Source organism: Carcharodon carcharias, chromosome 7 (assembly GCF_017639515.1).
Source record: "Carcharodon carcharias isolate sCarCar2 chromosome 7, sCarCar2.pri, whole genome shotgun sequence".
In the NCBI taxonomy this organism is placed as follows: domain Eukaryota; kingdom Metazoa; phylum Chordata; class Chondrichthyes; order Lamniformes; family Lamnidae; genus Carcharodon; species Carcharodon carcharias.
Window position 1 is genome coordinate 191,625,410 of NC_054473.1, and position 21,656 is coordinate 191,647,065.

General features: G+C 44.6%; 1 protein-coding gene across 5 annotated transcripts in view; it reads left to right on the top strand.

Moving 5' to 3' along the window:
* Window positions 1-21,656, top strand: part of acsf3 (acyl-CoA synthetase family member 3) — a 183,886-nt gene that overhangs the window by 12,938 nt on the left and 149,292 nt on the right. For all 5 annotated transcript variants that reach the window (XM_041190756.1, XM_041190760.1, XM_041190758.1 and 2 more), the window contains 2 exons: window positions 15,113-15,276; window positions 19,145-19,290. In XM_041190756.1, coding sequence (XP_041046690.1) covers window positions 15,113-15,276; window positions 19,145-19,290 — 310 coding nt within the window. The remainder of the gene's footprint in view (window positions 1-15,112; window positions 15,277-19,144; window positions 19,291-21,656) is intronic.

Below are 21,656 nucleotides of genomic sequence, written 5' to 3' on the forward strand. Positions count from 1 at the left end.
ATACATTTTTAAAAATTCACTTATGGGATGTGGGCGTCGTTGGCTATGCCAGCATTTATTGCCCATCTCTAATAGTCCTTGAGAAGGTGGTGGTGAGCTGCCTTCTTGAACCGCTGCAGTCCATGTGGTGTAGGCACACCCACAGTGCTGTTAGGGAGGGAGTTCCAGGATTTTGACCCAGTGACAGTGAAGGAACGGTGATATATTTCCAAGTCAGGATGGTGAGTGGCTTGGAGGGGAACTTCCAGGTGGTGGGGTTCCCACGTATCTGCTGCCCTTGTCCAAGATGGTAGCGATCCAGGGTTTGGAGGGTGCTGCCTAAGGAGCTTTGGTGAGCTTCTGCAGTGCATCTTGTAGGTGGTATATACTGCTGGCACTGTTCGTCGGTGGTGGAGGGAGTGAATGTTTGTGGGTGGGGTGCCAATTAAACGTGCTGCTTTATCCTGGATGGTGTCATGCTTCTTGAGTGTTGTTGGAGCTGCACTCATCCAGGCAAATGGAGAGTATTCCATCACACTTCTGAGTTGCGCCTTATAGATGGTGGACAGGCTTTGGGGAGTCAGGAGGTGAGTTACTCGCTGCAGAATTCCTAGCCTCTGACTTGCTCTTGTAGCCACAGTATTTAAATGGCCAATCCAGCTCCCATTACGGTCAGTCATAACCCCCAGGAGGTCGATAGTGGGGGATTCAGCGAAGGTAATGCCATTGAATGTCATGGGGCGATGGTTAGATTCTCTCTTGTTGGAGATGGTCATTACTTGACACTTGTGTGGCATGAATGTTATTTACCACTTGTCAGCCAAAGCCACGGTGTTGCCCAGGTCTTGCTGCATTTGGACGTGGACTGCTTCAGTATTTGAGGAGTCGTGAATGGTGCTGAACATTTTGAAATCGTCAGCGAACATCCCCATTTCTAACCATATGATGGAAGGAAGGTCATTGATGAAGTAGTTGAAGATGGTTGGGCCTAGGATCCTGAGGGCTCAGTCTGTATTTCTGATTGTATATTGTACAGTATATGGAGTGAGGATTCCGACTGTATTTTGGACTGTATTGTTGTGATCCCAGCTGATGTTGTTACTGGGCAAGTCAGATCCCAGGCTGGAACCTGGCTTGATAGATCCTGACTTTTATTTTTTGTTTAGATACACGGAGGGTGGCCACTGAACAGAGTCACAGGAGTCAGCTGATGAATTTTTAACAAAAGAATAAAACATTTTTAAACAAGAAAAGATGAACTATTTTACAATATTTCTTCACCCACAACTGTACCTTTACAGGCATATATATAGATTCGTAAGGGTAACACAGGTTACAAAAGCTATTTTATTCTCTAATGTTCACAGTAAGGACACAGTCCATGTAAACCAATAGACAACCTGTGGTCAGGCACACCACACTCTGAAACCAAGTGACAGATGTCACCCCACACAGATGCTATGGATCTCTCCTCAACTCCTCTCAAACACTTGTCATGAGCCAACTGGCCTCACTAGTCTCCACCTTTCACATGGGGTTTCCAATCTCTACTTTCGGAGAATTCGCTTTGGAATCTTTTCCCAAACTGACGCTTTCTCTCAGACGCTTCCACAACTGTCCACCGCCAGGGTTTTGAATTCTCCTTCTGATGTTCTTCTCCCCTAGATTGCCTCGTGCATTGAAGATTCCTTCTACACACTCTCTCTCAAATGCTCAGCCATGCCAATAGAACACCACTGCTCACATGCCCATAGTAAAGAGTTACAGACGTTTAGCTGTCTCCTTGGGTTTCTGGCTTCTCGCAAGCCAAGATTGCTTTAAATCTGCATCCTGCAGCTTTCTCCCTTTAATCTTGGAGCTTTTCTCTGCTCCTCACTCTTAACTTCACCTAATAGGACCTTTTCCAGGTTCCTGTTCATTTCCTTTGACTAGAAGGTCTTCTTGGGACCCCTCTTCTTCTGTTCTTTGGGGTAACTTGTTTCCTGTAGCTCCCTCCTGCCCAGCTTCTCCTGGTAGTTGGTTTCAACTTTAGTTTGGGACTTGCTTTCTGTCCCTCTTCTGTGCTGCCTCTGCTGGCAACCCCTTTCAACTTTGAGCACACTGACCAACTGAACTCAAACTACTTTCAGTGTGCATGCGTGGGCATTTTCTACTTTGCTTTAACTTCCCTAAACCACTACCCCCTTGCTAACAAGGGCCTCCACTTCAGGGGTCTTAAAAATGCAGATATACAAACAGAGCTTAGACCTACTATCTCCAATTGAAAATGAAACTAGATCCAAGGTTTCATCTTTTTAACCCACAAGTAGAAAAAATATAATTTAGACTTAAACTTAAAGCTACAGCTAATTCCTAAAGCATACAAATACATATCTTACTTAAACTCTCTAATGTCTAACAGTATATTGTACTGTATACAGAGTGAGGGTTCAGACTGTGTTTCTGATTGTACACTGTACAATATACAGATTGAGAGGTCAGTCTGTATTTCTGGTTGAGTAATATAAATTGGAATGCTGTGATGGTTTTTTGATTGTCTCTGTTACAGCCCAAGATTGAGGAAATAGTCAGTTGCTTTGAATTTCAGCCTCTCATCTGGCTAATAATTGAGAACTTTGACTGTCTCCAGGAACTACTTTGGCCTTTTTGTGCTTAGGTTACTGATCAGCCAGTGGTCCTTGTTGACATCGCTAGCTATGCAATTGTATTACCGAAGACAACTAGACATTAAAGCAGATTGGGTGATGGCTTTGTGGGACACCTTCACTCAGTCCACAAGCATTACCCTGAGCTTTTGTGGCTTGCCATCTTAATTCACCACCTTGCTCTCATGCTCACATTTCCCCCCTCGGCCTGCTGCATTGTTCCTGTGAAGCTTAATGCAAGCTTGAGGAACAGCACCTCATCTTCCGACTTTACAGCCTTCTGAACTCAACACTGAGTTCACAATTTAAGGCCATGAATTCTGTCCCCCATTTTGATTCTGTTTTTTTGCCATGTTTTGGTTTGAATCTTGTTTTTCATGTTTTGGATGGAGCTGTTCATTATTTTGCCATTCACACACACTGTAGATAATGCTTTGTTTCTTTATTACAACCATTACCACTCCCTTTGCCTTTTGTTCCATGACATCTCTCCTGTCCTCTGCCTTTTCTCATATCTTTCCTTTTGTTCTTCTTGCCCCTCCCCCTTTCAATCGCATAAAACTATCACATTTCTACCTTCCTTCAGTTCCAAAGGAGAACCATAACTTGAAACATTAACTCTGTTTCTCTCTCCACAATGCTGCCAGACCTGCTGAATATTTCAGCACTTTGTTTTTATTTCAGATTTCCAGCATCCACAGTATTTTGCTTTTTTATAGAAATTAGAGCAGATTTGTCCCATTTTTTCCTGTATTTGGTATGAGTAGCACTATTGTTTAATAGTGATCTGGTGCCTCAGTCACTGTGTTAATGGCTGCGGAAGAGTTTGGCATCAGCGCTGTGAACTGATCATAGTACACAGGACACGCTCAGCCAGAGCGCTGCAGTGATGGCTTATGACTGGAATTACTAATGGTGAGGGACAGAGCAGCATGAGAGTATGTGGCTACTCCACATGTTGGAGGCTGATGATTGATTGCTCTCTCTGGATCTAAGCTCTTATATGTGTAGGTTGACAACACAGGCAGTTCAATGAACTGACATTGAGCAATGAGGCTGTGTCATGGTCCCCGCGCGTTATTTAAAACCAGTGGGATGATTGACAGGAAAGGGAACAGAGAGAATGAATTTAGGATGATGTGCATTGGCATTGCAAGTGTCTGTAGCCTGAGAGGCCTTTGGGAGTTGGATTATGATGTTGAATCAGTAAGCAGGCTTTTCCTTGCCTTTTCCTAGGTGAGATTGAGTCAGTGAAGGACATAAATTGCCTTTTTAACAGTTTCCACTTAGACCTCAAAGTGTTTGGCAGATACTTGATGAAGGAAAAAACAGATAATGTGAAGTTTGACTTTTCAATGTATCTCATTGTTTGTATGAATTCATTGTGATGTCTAGCCATGTCTTCCCATCAATGCTCTATATTAAAAGTACCGATTTACTTTGTGAATGCTGTGAAATAATTGGGACCTGGGACTCAGCTCACTTGAACACTTGCTGCAAAAGTGACATTTTGCAGTTTGTGAGTAGTCTCTGAACTTGATGTTGAAATGAAAGTCTTCAACTCTGTCCCAGCTGTCCCTGACTGTTTCATACACAATATACAGAGAGCTCCAAGTCAGGTAGTTTAAAAGGACAAGCATTTATCTGGTACCTTCTCACATCTCTCAAGCACCTCAAACTACTTATTTTACAGTGACTTATTTTAGCAATAAAGTCAGAATTGTAATATAGATAAACAAATAGTATATGTGCTTAATAAGATCAAACAACAATGTAATGAATTCCACTTCTTTTAGGTTGTGTTAGGGAAGGGGAAAAATGTTGAACAGGATGCAGGGAAAACTCATTGCTGCTCTTTGAATAGTACTATGGATACTTTAATGTGTAAATTAACTAATGAAATCAAGTCAGCAAGTAGATCCTCATTTCAATATCTTACTGAGCAGCAGTGCTCCCTCAGTGCTGACCCTCCGACAGTGCGGCGCTCCCTCAGGCCTGACCCTCCGACAGTGCGGCGCTCCCTCAGGCCTGACCCTCCGACAGTGCGGCGCTCCCTCAGGCCTGACCCTCCGACAGTGCGGCGCTCCCTCAGGCCTGACCCTCCAACAGTGCGGCGCTCCCTCACTACTGACCTTCCGACAGTGCGGCACTCCCTCAGTGCTGACCCTCCCACAGTGCGGCGCTCCCTCAGTGCTGACCCTCCCACAGTGCGGCGCTCCCTCAGTGCTGACCCTCCCACAGTGCGGCGCTCCCTCAGTGCTGACCCTCCCACAGTGCGGCGCTCCCTCAGTGCTGACCCTCCCACAGTGCGGCGCTCCCTCAGTGCTGACCCTCCCACAGTGCGGCGCTCCCTCAGTGCTGACCCTCCCACAGTGCGGCGCTCCCTCAGTGCTGACCCTCCCACAGTGCGGCGCTCCCTCAGTGCTGACCCTCCCACAGTGCGGCGCTCCCTCAGTGCTGACCCTCCCACAGTGCGGCGCTCCCTCAGTGCTGACCCTCCCACAGTGCGGCGCTCCCTCAGTGCTGACCCTCCCACAGTGCGGCGCTCCCTCAGTGCTGACCCTCCCACAGTGCGGCGCTCCCTCAGTGCTGACCCTCCCACAGTGCGGCGCTCCCTCAGTGCTGACCCTCCCACCTTGCTGCATTTCCTCAGTTCTGACCCTCTGTCACTGCGGGACTCCCACAGTACTGACCACCTGACAGTGCAGCACTCCCCAGTGCAGACCCTCTGGCGGTGCAGTGTTCCCTCAGTGCAGACCCTCTAACAGTGCGATGCTCCCTCAGCACTGACCCTGTGACAATGTGGCACCTCCTTACTACTGACTCACCGACGGTGAGGTGCACCCTCAGTGCTGACCCTCTGACATTGCAACACTCCCTCGGTACTGACCCTCCGACATTGCCACACTCCCTCGGTACTGACCCTCCGACGTTGCCACACTCCCTCGGTACTGACCCTCCGACATTGCCACACTCCCTCGGTACTGACCCTCCGACATTGCCACACACCCTCGGTACTGACCCTCCGACATTGCAACACTCCCTCGGCACTGACCCTCCGACATTGCAACACTCCCTCGGCACTGACCCTCCGACATTGCAACACTCCCTCGGCACTGACCCTCCGACATTGCAACACTCCCTCGGCACTGACCCTCCGACATTGCAACACTCCCTCGGCACTGACCCTCCGACATTGCAACACTCCCTCGGCACTGACCCTCCGACATTGCAACACTCCCTCGGCACTGACCCTCCGACATTGCAACACTCCCTCGGCACTGACCCTCCGACATTGCAACACTCCCTCGGCACTGACCCTCCGACATTGCAACACTCCCTCGGCACTGACCCTCCGACATTGCAACACTCCCTCGGCACTGACCCTCCGACATTGCAACACTCCCTCGGCACTGACCCTCCGACATTGCAACACTCCCTCGGCACTGACCCTCCGACATTGCAACACTCCCTCGGCACTGACCCTCCGACATTGCAACCCTCCCTCGGCACTGACCCTCCGACATTGCAACCCTCCCTCGGCACTGACCCTCCGACATTGCAACCCTCCCTCGGCACTGACCCTCCGACATTGCAACCCTCCCTCGGCACTGACCCTCCGACATTGCAACCCTCCCTCGGCACTGACCCTCCGACATTGCAACCCTCCCTCGGCACTGACCCTCCGACATTGCCACACTCCCTCGGCACTGACCCTCCGACATTGCCACACTCCCTCGGCACTGACCCTCCGACATTGCCACACTCCCTCGGCACTGACCCTCCGACATTGCAACACTCCCTCGGCACTGACCCTCCGACATTGCAACACTCCCTCGGCACTGACCCTCCGACATTGCAACACTCCCTCGGCACTGACCCTCCGACATTGCAACACTCCCTCGGCACTGACCCTCCGACATTGCAACACTCCCTCGGCACTGACCCTCCGACATTGCAACACTCCCTCGGCACTGACCCTCCGACATTGCAACACTCCCTCGGCACTGACCCTCCGACATTGCAACACTCCCTCGGCACTGACCCTCCGACATTGCAACACTCCCTCGGCACTGATCCTCCGACATTGCAACACTCCCTCGGCACTGACCCTCCGACATTGCAACACCCTCTCGGCACTGACCCTCCGACATTGCAACCCTCCCTCGGCACTGACCCTCCGACATTGCAACCCTCCCTCGGCACTGAACCTCCGACGGTTCAGTGCTCACTCTCTGATAGTGCAGCACTCCTTCAATGCTGACCCTCTGATAGTGTGGCTGTTCCTCAGTACTGCCTCTATGATGCAACAGACTCTCAGTACTGCACTGAAACGTCAGCCTAGTTTGTATGTCCAAGTCCTGGAGTGGGGCTTGAACCCATAAACATTTGACTGGGTGGTACGAACATGTTTTCCATAAAATGAGGGACTGCTTATTGAACCATCTTCAGTCTTCAGCAGTAGAGTCCAGCTAAGGCATTGCTCCTGATTTAGTTCTGGGAACCGTAAATTCCTGGTTCACCGGTTGGTACCCAATGCTTCAGAAGAAATTATTCTGTTTCTCTTATTACGATGGAAGTCAAACAATTCAAATTTACTAACACCAACAACATCAAATTCATATCTAGGGATTTGGTGATATCTATCATTGTTATTTGGAGAGGAGACCTGTGCCTGCAGGCATTGCAGTGTCCCACTGTTTCGTGAGGACTGGAGTTGGAAACTCTAGGAACACTAGGGTAAGATCTGGAATCACTGGGAAAGAGATCTGGGATCTATGGGTATTGAGGAGGTTTGTCTCCAGATCCCGTAGAAGTGGAACTGGTTTCAAAAGTGATGGGATAGTGTTCTTAAGGTGCTGGAGCATAGAGATAGCTGTGGGCTGGTTAGGAACTAGATATAGTGTTAAGTAAATTATATTTGTGTTAGTGCGTGTTAGTAACAAGATATACCTTTAAGTTTAATTTATACTTTTTAAAATTTGTGTGTTAAGAAAAGTGAAATCTGGGTTTGGTTTCATTTTTGAGTATTTTTGAAATGGAGCAGGGAAGCCTCCAGGCCCTGCCTGTGTCCATGCATTTTAAGTGAGGTTGAAATGAAGAGATGGATTACCAAGGGGTTTAGTAGTTTAGGTAAGTTAAAACAAACACAAAAATTAGGAAAAAACTGTGCCATTGCTTCCCAAAGGGTGATTGGAGAGACCCACAGAGATACAGGGAGGGACAGAAAGGCAGCTTTTAGTTCAGTTGGTATGTGTTATATCACAGAGTGAACACAAAAAAGGACTAAGTCCCTCTCTAGCTAGAAGTGATGCCACACTGCTGAGGAGATGAATTTAAGGAACTCATATGTATTGTTCTAAAGTTAAAGTAATAGTGAATTTGGAGTGAGTTTTCTGGATATCTCAAAGGAGATACCAATTTTCGAAGGACTCCTAGTAAATGTTCAGAAACCTACTGGAAAAGAAACCTTTGCAACTGAACCAGCTCTAGCCTTGGTGTGGAAATAGTGGTCCCTCTTCACTGGAGTGTTGGGTCTGGAAGGGTATTACTGGGATAAAAGGGATAGCGTGAGTTTGAATAACTTTTTCCTTGGTTTCTGTGTTGCAAACTTTCCAACTTTTTTGTTATCTCGGGTAATATGGTTAATGTGTTTTGTTTCATAAATGTTTTATCGTTTTTGTTAAGTCAACAACAGACTCCTGTGAATCTGTTTCAGTAAGTATTCCACGTTTCGATAACATTAAAAAAAATGATGGTCTATCAAGCCGGGTTCCGTCCTAGGAAGCACTTCTTTGAAGTGTACTCACTGTTGAAATATAAAAAATGCAGCAGCCAAGTTGTACACAGCAAGATCCCACAAACAGCAATGTGATCTGTTATGTTGATTGAGGAATAAGTATTGGCCAGGACATTGGGAATAACTTACCTGCCCTTCTTCAAAAAAGGCGCAGCGAGACCTTTTACATCCCCCTGAGAGAGCAATCGGGTTCTTGTTTTAATGTCTCATCCAAAAGACGGCACCTCTGTACTGCACTGGACTGTCAGCCTTGATTGTTGTGCTCAAGTCCTGTGGTGGGACTTGAACCATAACCTTTTGACTCAGAGTGAAGAGTGCTACGCACTGAACCACAGCTGGCATGCTATATTTGCTGGACGTAGGAATACTGCGAACAATAGTTGGGGGAGTCGAGGGATTTGATCTGAAAGCAGTAAGGCTTGGAAACAGGTGCTGGGGATCATAGATATTGGGAAAGGAATGCCCAGGACTATTCCTCAGGTTCTAGAGTCTGAACCATGGTTAAGAATATCCCAGAATAAGGGTGAAGCTGCATGTTATGAGTGATGGGCATCTGACTATTTGGGGAATTCCGGAGAGTTGCTTTAGAATCGGAGCATTGGAGATAGGGTGTACTATACCATATACTGAACAATAGGGAGGTGTCCTGGGTGTATTGGTGTTTCCTACATTACAGTGGTGACCACACTTTCATTATTACTTGTAAAGGGCTTTGGGACTTTCTGAGGTTGTAAAAAGTGCAAGTTTTCTTTTAGTGTTGCGAATCCTGGAATCAGGTAGGGTTCAGTAATGCATTTTGATGTAGACATGGCAGAAGAATTTTGGTGCAGAGACATGTTATATTTTGAATGAAAGAATGAGAAGAGAAAACATAAACTATAAATAGAGGCAAACAGTTCAAAAGCAAGGCAGGTATGCTAAAGCCTTATAAATCACTGACTATTAGCTGGCGTATCATGTTCAATTCTATGCTTCACATTTTAGGGAGGGTTTAGAGGAGGTTCACTCGAATGGTACCAGGGATGAGGGACTTCAGTTACGTGAAGAGACTGGGAAAGTTGGGGATGATCTTCTTTGAGCAACAGAGGTTAGGGGGAGATTTAATGGAGGCTTTCAAAATTGAGCGATTTTGAAAAAGTATATAGGAAGCAACGTTCTCCAGCAGAAGAAGGGCCAGAAAGCAAACGACACTCCAAACTCCATTCCCTGGCAATGGTCATGAGGCTAAGCCAGTCTGTTCACAACCTAGGTGTCATGTTTGATTCGGAGGTGAGCTTCCAAACTCACATTCGTGCCATCGCTAAGGCACCTCCTTCCAACTCCATAACATTGCCTGATGTCACCCCTGTCTCAGCTCATCTCCTGCTGAAACCTTCATCCATGCTTTTCTTAGCGTTTGATTGGACTATTTCAGTCTACTTTTGGCTGATCTCCCACATTCTACCCTTCGTAAACTTGGAGTCATTCAAAATTCTGCTACCCATATATTAACTCACAGCAAGCCTCATTCCCCTGTCACCCCTGTACACTGACCTATATTGACTGCCAGTCAAGCAATGTGTTGTTTTTAAAATTCTCATCCTTATTTTCAAATCCCTCTATGACTCGCCCCTCCCTATCTCTGTAATCTCCTCCAGCCCCATAACCCTCCAATATGTCGGCATCTCTCTAATTCTGGTCTCCCGTGCATCCCCAAACTTAATTGCTTCACCATTGGTGGCTGTGCCTTAAGTTGCTTAGGCCTGAAGTTCTGGAATTCCCTGCCTGAACCTTTCCATCTCTCGACCTTGCTATTTCCCTTTAATACACTCCTTAAAACCTACCCCTTTGACCAAATGTTTGGTCTTCTGACCTAATATCTTCTTATGTGGCTTGGTGTCATAGTTCATTTTGTAATGCTCCTGTGATACCCCTTTGTTTCAGTACGTTAAAGGCACTATCTAAGTTGTTGTTAAGATAATTGATAAAAGAATGAGAATGAAGATGAACTTTTTTTATGCAATGAATTGTTATGACCTGGAAAGAAGGCTTGTGGAAGCAGTTTCAATAGTAACATTCAGAAGGGAACTTGGTGAATACTTGAAGGAGAAAAACCTAAAAAGGGCTTTGGGGACGGATCAGGGTGAATTGAAACTTAAAGCACGAGCACTTTCTAAGAGCTTGCATAGGCACCACAGGTCAAATGGCTCCCTTCTGTGCTCTGTTCTTTTATGAATCCAAGTATCATTATATTTTCAGTTTAACTAGTGACTGAGGAGTGCTTTAACTGTTAAATTGGTGAATGGCTACAGTGAGGAGCAGAAGGGATGATGTATATTGGCCTTTTGTTGCTGCTGTGACTCTTGTCCTAATGCAGGAAAGTTACGACACCTTAAGCTGGGTATCATTGTCCTGAGGCAACAGTGAGGCATGAAGTAGAAAGGAATGAAATTGAACTGGTGGAGGAGGGCTGAGGGGGCATTTCAGTTCTGCAGTCTGGAGGTTGGGGGGGTGGGGGGTGGTGGGGACAGGATGAAGGAGAACCTTTCTCACTGCTGGACTGGACACTGTGCGCTGGAGCATGGAGGGGTTACCCTGTCAACAAAGGTTAGAAGACATTTGTCAAAAGGGGGTTTGTACCTGTAGAGGAAGTAAGATGCTGGTCAATTTACAGAAGCTGCTTACTGTTATTTGCGGTTTAGAGGACGAGGGGTGACTAGGGGGTGAGGTGGTGGGGATGTGTGGTGTAAATTGTATTCACCAAAATGATGTAAGCCGGACTTAAATTTGTGTCAGGCTTGAAATTCAAGGGGTTATTTTAATTAAAAGTGAGAAGGTTAGACTTGTGATAGAAGTGTTAAAACTTCTGAGGGATTTTGATAAAAATAAATCAGAAAAGTATTTCCACTGGTCAGTGTGTTGGTAACTGGAGAACATAAGTTTAAAATCATCAAAAAGAAAGGAGAGGCCAATCAAAAATAAAAAGAGATTTATTAGATCATGGAACATTACTGGGAGAATAATCCATAATAGTACTGAAGACTTATACTCCAGAGCTGGTTGCACCCCTAACCAAGCTGTCCCATTACAGCTACAGGCATATACCCATCAATGTGGAAAATTACCCAGGTATGTCCTATCTGTAAAAAGGACAAATACAACCCTACCAATTACCGCTCCATCCGTCTACTCTCGATCATCAGCAAAGTGATGGGGCTGATGACGGTGCTATTGAGTGGCAGTTACACAGCAATAACCTACCCACTGGGGTCCAGTTTGGGTTCCACCAGGGCCACTCAGCTCCTGACCTCATTATAGCCTTGGTTCAAACATGGACAAAAGAGCTGAACTCCTGAGGTGAGGTGAGCGTGACTGCCCTTGACATCAAGGCAGCATTTGATCGAGTATGGCATTAAGGAGTCCTGGCAAAACTGGAGTCAATAGAAATCGTGGGAAAACTCTCCACTGGTTTAAGTCATACCTAACACAAAGCAAAATACTGCTGGAAATCTGAAATAAAAACAGAAAATATTGGAAAAACTCAGCAGGCCTGACAGCATCTGTGAAGAGAGAAACAGAGTTAATGTTTTGAGTCTGTGTTTGTCTTCTTCAGTGCCCTGAAGATGGTTGTGGTTGTTGGAGGTCAAGCATCTCAGTCCCAGGACATCACTGCAGGAGTTCCTCAGGGTAGTGTCCTAGGCCCAACCATCTTCAGCTGCTTCATCAATGACCTTCCCTCCATCATAAGGTCAGAAGTGGGAATATTGACAGATTGCACAATGTTCAGCACCATTCATGACTGTTTAGATGCTGAAGCAGTCCATGTCCATATGCAGCAAGATCTGGACAACATTCAGGCTTGGGCTGATAAGTGCCACGCAAGTACCAGGCAATGCCCAACTCCCACAACAGCGAATCTAAACATCCCTCCCCCCTTGATGTTCAATGGCATTACCATCGCTGAATCTCCCACTATCAACATCCTGGGGGTTACCATTGACCAGAAACTGAACTGGACTAGTTATATAAATACTGTGGCTACAAGAGCAGGACAGAGACTGGGAATTCTGTAATAAGTAACTCATCTCCTGCCTCCTCAAAGCCTGTCCACAATCTACAAGACACAAAGTCAGGAGTGTGATGGAATACTCTCCACTTGCCTGGATGAGTGCAGCTCCAACAACACTCAAGAAGCTCGATACCATCCAAGACAAAGCAGCCCGCTTGATTGGCACCCAATCCACCACCTTCAACATTCACTCCCTCTACCACTGATGCACAGTGGCAGCAGTGTATGCCATCTTCAAGATGCACTGCAACAATTCACCAATGCTCCTTAGAAGGCACCTTCCAAACCTGTGACCTCTACCACCTAGAAGGACAAGCGCAGCAGATACATGAGAACACCACCATCTGCAAGTTCCCCTCCAAGTCACCATCCTGACTTGGAAATATATCGCTGTTCCTTCACTGTCACTGGGTCAAAATCCCAGAAGTCCATCCCTAACAGCACTTTGGGTGTACCTATAACACATGGACTGCAGCGGTTCAAGAAGGCAGCTCACCACTACCCTTTCAAGGGCAATTAGGGATGATCAATAAATGCTGGCCTAGCCAGTGACGCCCACATCCCATGAATAAACATTGATAAAAGATTTTAAAGGGAAGTTGATAAATAGCAGTTTAAAAGATTGAAGAGAGAGTGCAGGCAATGTGACTAAAGGTAAATTCTTTCAGAGAACTATCATAGGCACAGTGGGCTGAATGCAGAAAGAGCAGGACAATAGGACTAAAGGAAGATTTCTTTTAAAGAATTAGTAGAGGAATAGTGGGTTGAATGGACTCTCTCTGTGCTGTAAGATCATAACTCTAAATCCCAGGAAGTTTTATTAAAAGGATGTTGCTGTTCAGCCACTAACAGGCTAGAGAATGCTGCAGATGGACGATAATCTCACTGTTTGAGGGAAGTGGATGGTTACCAGAAAACTATTTAGATTTTCGGCCCTCAGTTTCTTTTGCCTTTCATTTTGTCTGCAATCAGCCTCACTTTAGCCACAGTGCCAACACCATCTATACTCTCATTTAAATCATGTACATTGAGAAGGTTAGAAGTAATATAAAAAGTAAAGATGAGACTGTAATGTACTGCCCTTTCTCATCTGCAGTGAATTCTTTGGTTGCAACATTGAAAACCTTTTTACTATGTGAGAATGGATGTTTTTTTAAAATGGGGGCGGGGGGGGGTAAGGTATTTTAGAGTTACTGTGGAGAACTTAGTCATTGGCTGTTGGTGGGTGGCTATTGGCTGTGTGAGGAAGATCTGCTGGGAGAAGATACAGTTTGAATCAGCGACCAAGTCAAGCTAGAAAATCCTTGGGCTACAAAAAGCAGTCTTGTTCTGAAGTCTTGAAGTGCCACAGCAGAGTGGAAAAGAGTTTGAGGTCATGTGGTATGCCTTTATTAAAGCTACAATAGTTTGCCTTGGGTAATATTACTGGATTTTTATAGTTTAAACACCTATAAGGGAGTATTGCCTGGGAGTATTGTGGGTCTTTTGGGGGAATGTTTTGTAAGACTAATTTTAACTGTGTAACTGTAATCTTGTGTGCTTAAGTTTTCTTCTTGATAAAACTTTTACTTTTAATTTTTAAAACCCTAAAAGTGTTACTGGACTTCTTGTTGCTGAGATCAGTGTGTTTTCTTCTCATTTTCAGAATACAAAAAAAAAAGGCTATGACCCCTAAGCCAAGTCTCCCTTTGGGATTTGGGATCTGCTGTGGTCATTACAACTATTAAACTCTCCAGGTTGTGCGATGCCCTAATACTACTTTGTTTATTGTAAACTGAGTGACTTATTTGCCTAAGCTGTACCTACAAATGTGACTTTTCCCAAGCGTGGAATACTGTAAACTGTGCAATTCAGAGCTTTTTCTGAACAGATATACTTGGCACGAAGTATGCATTGAGTGCAGTTTTGGAGAGCCCAGTGATTAACTGCATCTGTAACAGCGCAAGTTTTAAATTAAATCTCTTCAGTCAACTTGTTGGAAATGACAACCAGCTTCCCTGATCGTCCTGTGGGTGGCTATGCTGCCTTCCATGGTGGTACAACCTGATAACCCTCACTGTCTACATTAATTAGCCACATGAGTGAGGTACCAGAGGGCTACCAGTGGCTCTGTGAATTCATTGCAGTCTTACTGGTACAAAAGGAAAAAGTTATTTTTCTCAAATATTAGTAGTTCTCCAGAAAAGTTTAAGACCCTTTATTGTAATAATAATGGTTTCTCTGTGAGGCATTAGTTGCTTCCTGCTCCCTTTGAACTACGATGTTTCCTTTTTTCTCCTCTATGGCTCTCTAGTTTTGCTGAATTTTTGTCTAGCTGCTCATTTGGGGTATTTGGTTCATTGCGCTCTTTCCTTTATCTCACTTTTTTTTTGTTATTCATATTGTTTTAGAATTATTGCATCTGAAGTGTGTTTTTCTTTCTGTTGTCTCTGTGAAATACCTAGGGCTGTTTCTGGTGTTCGAGATGTTGAAGTTGTAAATGCAACTTGGTTAATCCGCTTCCAACTCTCGTCCTGGAGTCCAATTGAGTGGCAGGAAGAGATCTCTTCACAGATATTCTTAATGTTACCATAGAAAGATAGAGAAAATTAAACTGCTGCCACACAAATTATGTTTCTAATCTATTTATTTTCTTCCGAGGTTTGGGATTACCTGCTGAAAACTGATTGTGCAGAAGTTCCCCGGATCAACATGTTCATGGCAGTGCCTACTATATATGCCAAACTCATTGAGTATCATAACAAGCACTTCACACAGAACCATGTAAAGGATTTTATATACAGTATGTGCCAGAGCAAAATCAGGTAAGAGAATAACCTCAGTCACCAGGAGTAGAATTTTGGTTTAAGTACTCTTACCCAAAGTAACTTTAACAGACAGCACTAAGTGCTACACTGGTTTAACTCGCATCACTGAGTGTTACAACAGGTTTGAATAATACAATCGTGGAATAGTACACCACAGAATGAGACTACTTGGCCCATCAAAGTTGCCCCATCTTTTTTGGACAGCATTCCAGTTAGTCCACTGCCCTGCTCTTTCCACATATCCCTGAATTTTTTTATCTGTCAATTCCCTCTTGAAGTTTGCTATTGAATCTGTATCCACTACCATAACAGTGCATTTCAAATCCCAACCACTTATTACATAAAAAAGTTTCTCCTCATGTTGCCTCTGGTTCTTTTGCCAATCTGATTAAATCAGTATCCTTCTGGTTATTGACACTTCAATTATTGTTAACAATTTTTCTTTATTTACTCTATCAAAACCCTTCATGATTATACCCATGCTTATGTTACTTCTAGACTTGACTATTCCAACTCTATCTTGGCTGGCTACCCATCTTCCACCCTTCATGATTCAATGGAAGAAAGAGATATTTCTCTTGGCGTCATCTAAAACTCTTCTGCACACCTCTAACTTGTACCAAGTTCCGTTCTCCCAGCCCTAGGCACATTTACCTATAATTGGCTCCTGGTTAAGCTACACCTTAATTTTAAAATTGTCATCCTTGTATTCAAATCCCTTCCTGGCCTCGCCCATCCCCGTCTGTGAGTTCCTCCAGCTCTATAAACTCCAAGATAGCTGCCAATTCTGGGCTCTTGCTCATCCATAGTATTAATTGCTCCCATGTTAGCAACCGTACCTTCAACTGCTGCGGCCTTAAGTTTTGGAATTTCTTCCCAAAGCCTCTCCACCTCTCAACATCTCTTTCTTCCATTGAATCACTGCTTAAAACCTACCTCTTTGACCAAGCTATTGGACATTCACCCTAACATCAGCTTAAGTGGCTCGTCAAATTTTATTTGATAATACTTCTGTGGAACATCTTGAAACATTTTAATATGTAAAGACACAACATCATTACAAGTTGTTGTTTGAGCACCTCTCTTAAATCCCCTGTTAGCCTTCTATGCTCTAAGGAGAAAACCCCTAGCTTCTGTAGGTTGTACATGTGACTGTAATTACTCATTTCTGGAACCAGACTGGGTAAATTTCTTCTGTACTTGTCACAGCCTTCCCAATTACTATCCTAACAGTCTGATCTCAATCATCAGCAAGGTGATGGAAGGTGTTGTCAACAGTGCTATCAAGTGGCACTTACTCAACAATAACCTGCTCACTGATGTTTGGTTTGGGTTCTGCCAGGGTCACTCAGCTCCTGACCTTATTACAGCTTTGGTTCAAACATGGACAAAACAGCTGACATCAGGTGAGGTGAGAGTGACTGCCTTTGACATCAAGGCAGCATTTAACAGAGTGTGGCATTGAGGAGCCCAACAAAACTGGAGTCAGTGGAATCGTTGGGGGTGGGGGGGGGGGGGGGAGGAGGTCTCTCAATTGGTTGGAGTCATATCTAGCACAAAAGAAGATGGTTGTGGTTGTTGGAGGTTAATCATCTCAGTTTCAGGACATCACTGCAGGCGTTCCTCAGGGTAGTGTCCTCGGCCCAACCATCTTCACCTGCTTCATTAATGACCTTCCCTCAATCATAGTATCAGATTTGAGATGTTTGCTGATGAATGCACAATGTTCAATACCATTCATGACTCCTCAGGTGCCGAGGAGTCTGTGCCCATATGTAGCACAAACATGGACAACATTTAGGCTTGAGCTGATATGTGACAGGCATCATTTGCGCTACACAATTGCCAGGCAATGACCATCTCCAACAAGAGAAAATCTAACCACCTCCCCTTGACAAACAGTGACATTACCATCTCTGAATCCCCCAGTAACAACATCCTGGGGGTTACCATTGACCAGAAACTGAACTGGACTAGCCATATAAATACTGTGACTACAAAAGCAGGTCAGAGGCTAAGAATCCTGTGACGAGTAACTCACCTCCTGACTCCCCAATGCCTGTCACCATCTACAAGGCACAAGTCAGGTGTGTGATGGAATACTCTCCACTTGCTTGGACGAGTGCAGCTCCAAAAACACTTAAGAAGCTTGACATTATCCAGGACAAAGCAGTCCGCTTAATCGGCACCCAATCCAGAAACATTCACTCCCTCCATCACCGACACACAGTAGCAGCAGTGTGTACCATCTACAATATGCACTGCAGAAACTCACCAAGACTCTTTCGACAGCACCTTTCAAAGCGCGACTTCTACCATGTGGAAGGACAAGGGCAGCAGATACGTGGGAACACCACCACCTGCAAGTTCCCCTCCAAGTCACTCACCATCATGACTTGGAAATATATCGCCGTTCCTTCACTGTCGCTGGGTTAAATCCCTGGAACTCACTTCCTAACAGCACTGTGAGTGTACCTACACCACATGGACTGCAGTGGGTCAAGAAGGCAGCTCACCACCTTCTCAAGGACAATTAGGGATGGGCAATAAATGCTGGCCTAGCCAGCGAAGCTCATATCATGTGAAAGAAAAAAATTGCAGAAAAAGAAACTTGCTGACAAAGTTTATTGTCTTGCGCTCATCGGGACTGATCCAAGAATACCAAATTGCAAAGGGAACAACAATTTATACTGCATGAGAATTTTGACCTGATGAATGTAAGATGGAAAGCATCAACAGCCTGTCTCTGTTTTTCAGCATCCCTCAAGATCTATACAACCAAGCAACTAATAAAAACATCCTTCTGAAAGTGTGCTGCCCAGAATTGGACTCTTTGGGTGAAATTATGTTTTATGTAGGTTTAGCATAACTTCCTGGCATTTGTACTCTGTTCCTCTATTTCTAAGCCCAGGATATGATTTATTAACTTTTTGTTCTGTCACCTTCGAAAATATGAAAAAGTAAAAGACTTGCAACTCCATTGTGCCTTTCACCACCACCAGGCACCCTAAAGCATTTTACAGCCAATGAAGTACTTTTTGCAATATAGTCACTCTTGTGATGTAGAAAACACAGCATGCTCCCACAAAAAGCAATCCAATAATGATCAGATAATCTGTTTTTGTGATGCTGATTGAGGGATAAATATTTTCAAGGGCACCAGGGATAACTTCCCTTGCTCTTTTTCAAAATAGTATCATGTGAATTTTGGATCCACCTAAGAGGGCAGAAGGGGCCTCATCCAAAAGGCAGTACCTCCAACAGTGCAGCACTCCCTCTACTCCATTGAGCGTCAGCCTTGATTTTTGTGCTCATGTCCTGGAGTGGGACTTGAACTCACAGTCTTGTGAGGTGTTCAAAACACGCCCTCCCTCCCCCACCCCCTCCCCACCAGGCTCTCACTTCTTGCATCCAGTTTGAAATTATACCATTTAGCTTGTATTGTTTCTCTTCATTCTTCCTACTCAAGTTTATCATTTCATGCTTTTCTACATTGAATTCCATCTGTTATGTGTCAACTTGTTCCACTATTCTGCCTATTTTCTCTTGAAGTCTATTACTATCTTCCTCACAGTTTATTACACTTCCAGGTTTCATGTCATCTGCAGATTTGGAAATTGTCGTCTGCACCTCCATGTCCGAGTAATTAATGTAAATAAAACACCTCAGTGGTCCTAGTACTGAACCTTGGGGAACTCCATTGTATGCCTTCATCCAATCTGAAAAACAGCCATTCATCACATATCTCTTAGCCAATTTTGTATCCATGCTGATACTGCCCCTTTTATCTCATGGACTTCAATCACATCACATCAGTGAATGTTTCGGTAAGATGGTTAACTATATTTTTCTATCTTTTTTTAAGATTAATGGTTTCAGGATCCGCTGCTCTTCCTAAACCAATCCTGGAGAAATGGAAACAAATCACTGGTCACGTATTGTTGGAGCGATATGGGATGACCGAGATAGGAATGGCTCTGTCTAACCCAGTGCGTGGGGTCCGTATTCCTGGTAAGCCCAAAGTAATGTATTCAAAAGCAGTGAGCACTTGAGTGCCTGAGAGCTTATGTTCCAGGAAAGTGCCAAGAGTGCTAAAAAATAAAATATGGCCTACATACCTAGTATCACATTGGCACTGAAATCCATACATCACATTACTTATTTGTGTGAGAGACAGAACGTCTTTTTGTCTTGACGGCAGCTTTCTGTTGTGTAAGTCGTACGTCGCAAAGACTGGTGGATCGTATCAAACAGCATGTTCCTTCCGCTGTTCACAACAGGCAAGGCACGGACCATACCCAACCAGCCTGTGCTTGCGAGACGCAACATACAGTGACCAACATTAGATGTGATTCTGCGATTAGACAACGTTTGCTAAATAATCCTCAGTGTGCTAAGAATTATGCTGATTACCAATTTAAGATTGTCAGTTGGGCTCGCACTGTGGTGCATTTGCCTGTACTGGAAGCTACATATATTAATACACAGGGCCCTGTTCTTTAGAGACAGAAAGAACATGCACACACATTGCACCTGTTTCAGCGAAACAGAATAAATGACAGCCATTTGCAGGTTCATTCCCCAGGGCAATGTCTTGACCAATCAGAGTCGAGCTGTGTGATTTAAATTTCAAGCAATGCTTAGCAGTTAACTGTTAGTCACATCAACTTGGTGCATTCTCCATGGAACTGTCTCTACCAAACAGACTCTACTTGCCAACCAATCAGCACTCTCTTCTCATACAGTATAAATATGTTGTTTCCCCTTATATTGGTATTTTCTTACGAATCGTCCTGATGAGTGCAAGACGAAAAGCTTCAACAAAAAAATGTCTCTTTTGTCAGGAATACTCAAGTTCTGTACTGCCACAACTAAAGTGCCAAGAGTTTTTATCTTTAATTGGGACTTGATAGAGTAGATGCTGTGTGATTGTTTCGGCTGGTTGGGGAATCTAAAACATGGGGGCACAGTCTCAGGATAAGGGGCCTATCTTCATTTAGGACTGGAATGAGGAGAAATTACTTCACACAGAGGGTTGTGAAGCTTTGGAGTTCTTTGCTCCAGGGTACTGTGGATGTTCCATTGCTGAACACATTTAAGGCTGGGATAAACAGATTTTTTGTTGTCTCAGGGAATCAAGGAATGTGGGGAAAGGGTGGGATAGTGGAGTTGAAGCCCAAGATCAACCATGGTCATATTGAATGGTGGAACAGGCTTGATGGGCTGAATGGTTTACTCCCCCTCTTTCTTGTGATCTTGTCTAAAGGGTTTGCATGGGAAGGTAACTGATTAGCATCATCAAAATCTGATCCAGAGTCTGAAAGAACCAGCTAAAGCATGCCAGGTTTACATAAGAATTATGGTGTTAGATTTATACATATAGTCACCAGCAAAACCTCAAAACACTTTGCATACAATACTCATTTGAAATAAAGTGAGTGAAGATCTGTCAGAAAGTGTGTCAACCATTTTGTGCACAATATGAATGAGAGAAATGACCTGTTTAGCTGTTGTTGGTGATATCAGTTGAGGGTGGAATATTGACCAAGACATTGGGAGAACTCTCTGGATCCTCTTGGAGTAGCAACATGGGACCCACTTGCACCACTGGAACAAATGAATATTTGATCTGAAGCACAGCAGCAAGGCATTGCCTCAGTCCTGCACTTGAGTGACAGCCTTGGTTATATTCTCAAGTGCTGGATCAATGCTTGAAAGTGTAGCTTTCTGACTCAGAGACAGAAGTGTTACCAACTGAAATGTGCACTTAAACCTTGATCAGGTGCTTCCAAATGGTGCCTTTTGTTGCTGAACAGAATAGATGATCTGTGTATAATTAACATTGATGGATGTATGGCTTAAGGAAGGTAGAAGCTGCAAGCATTGATTCATAAACGTTTACAGCACAGAAGGCGGCCATTCAGCCCATTGTGTCTGCGCCAGTCAACAAAGATCTAACTACACTAATCCCATTTTCCAGCACTTGGCCCATAACCCTGGAGGCTATGGCAATGCAAGTGAATATCTAACTATTTCTTAAATGTTACGAGAGTTCCTGACTCAACCACCCTTTCGGGCAGTGAGTTCCAGACTCCCACCACCCTCTCGTGAAAAATTTCTCCTCAACTGCCCTCTTAACCTTCTATCACTTAACTTAAATCTATGCCCCCTGGTTATTTATCCCTCTACTAATGGAAAAAGTGCCTTCCTAGCCACCCTATCTATGCCCCTCATAATCTTATGCACCTCTATCAGGTCCCCTCTCAACCTTCACTGCTCCAAGGAAGATAACCTCAGCCTTTCCAATCTTTCCTCATAGCTCAGACCCTCCAGCCCAGGCAGCATCTCAAGAAAACCTGTAAAATTCTAACAGGATT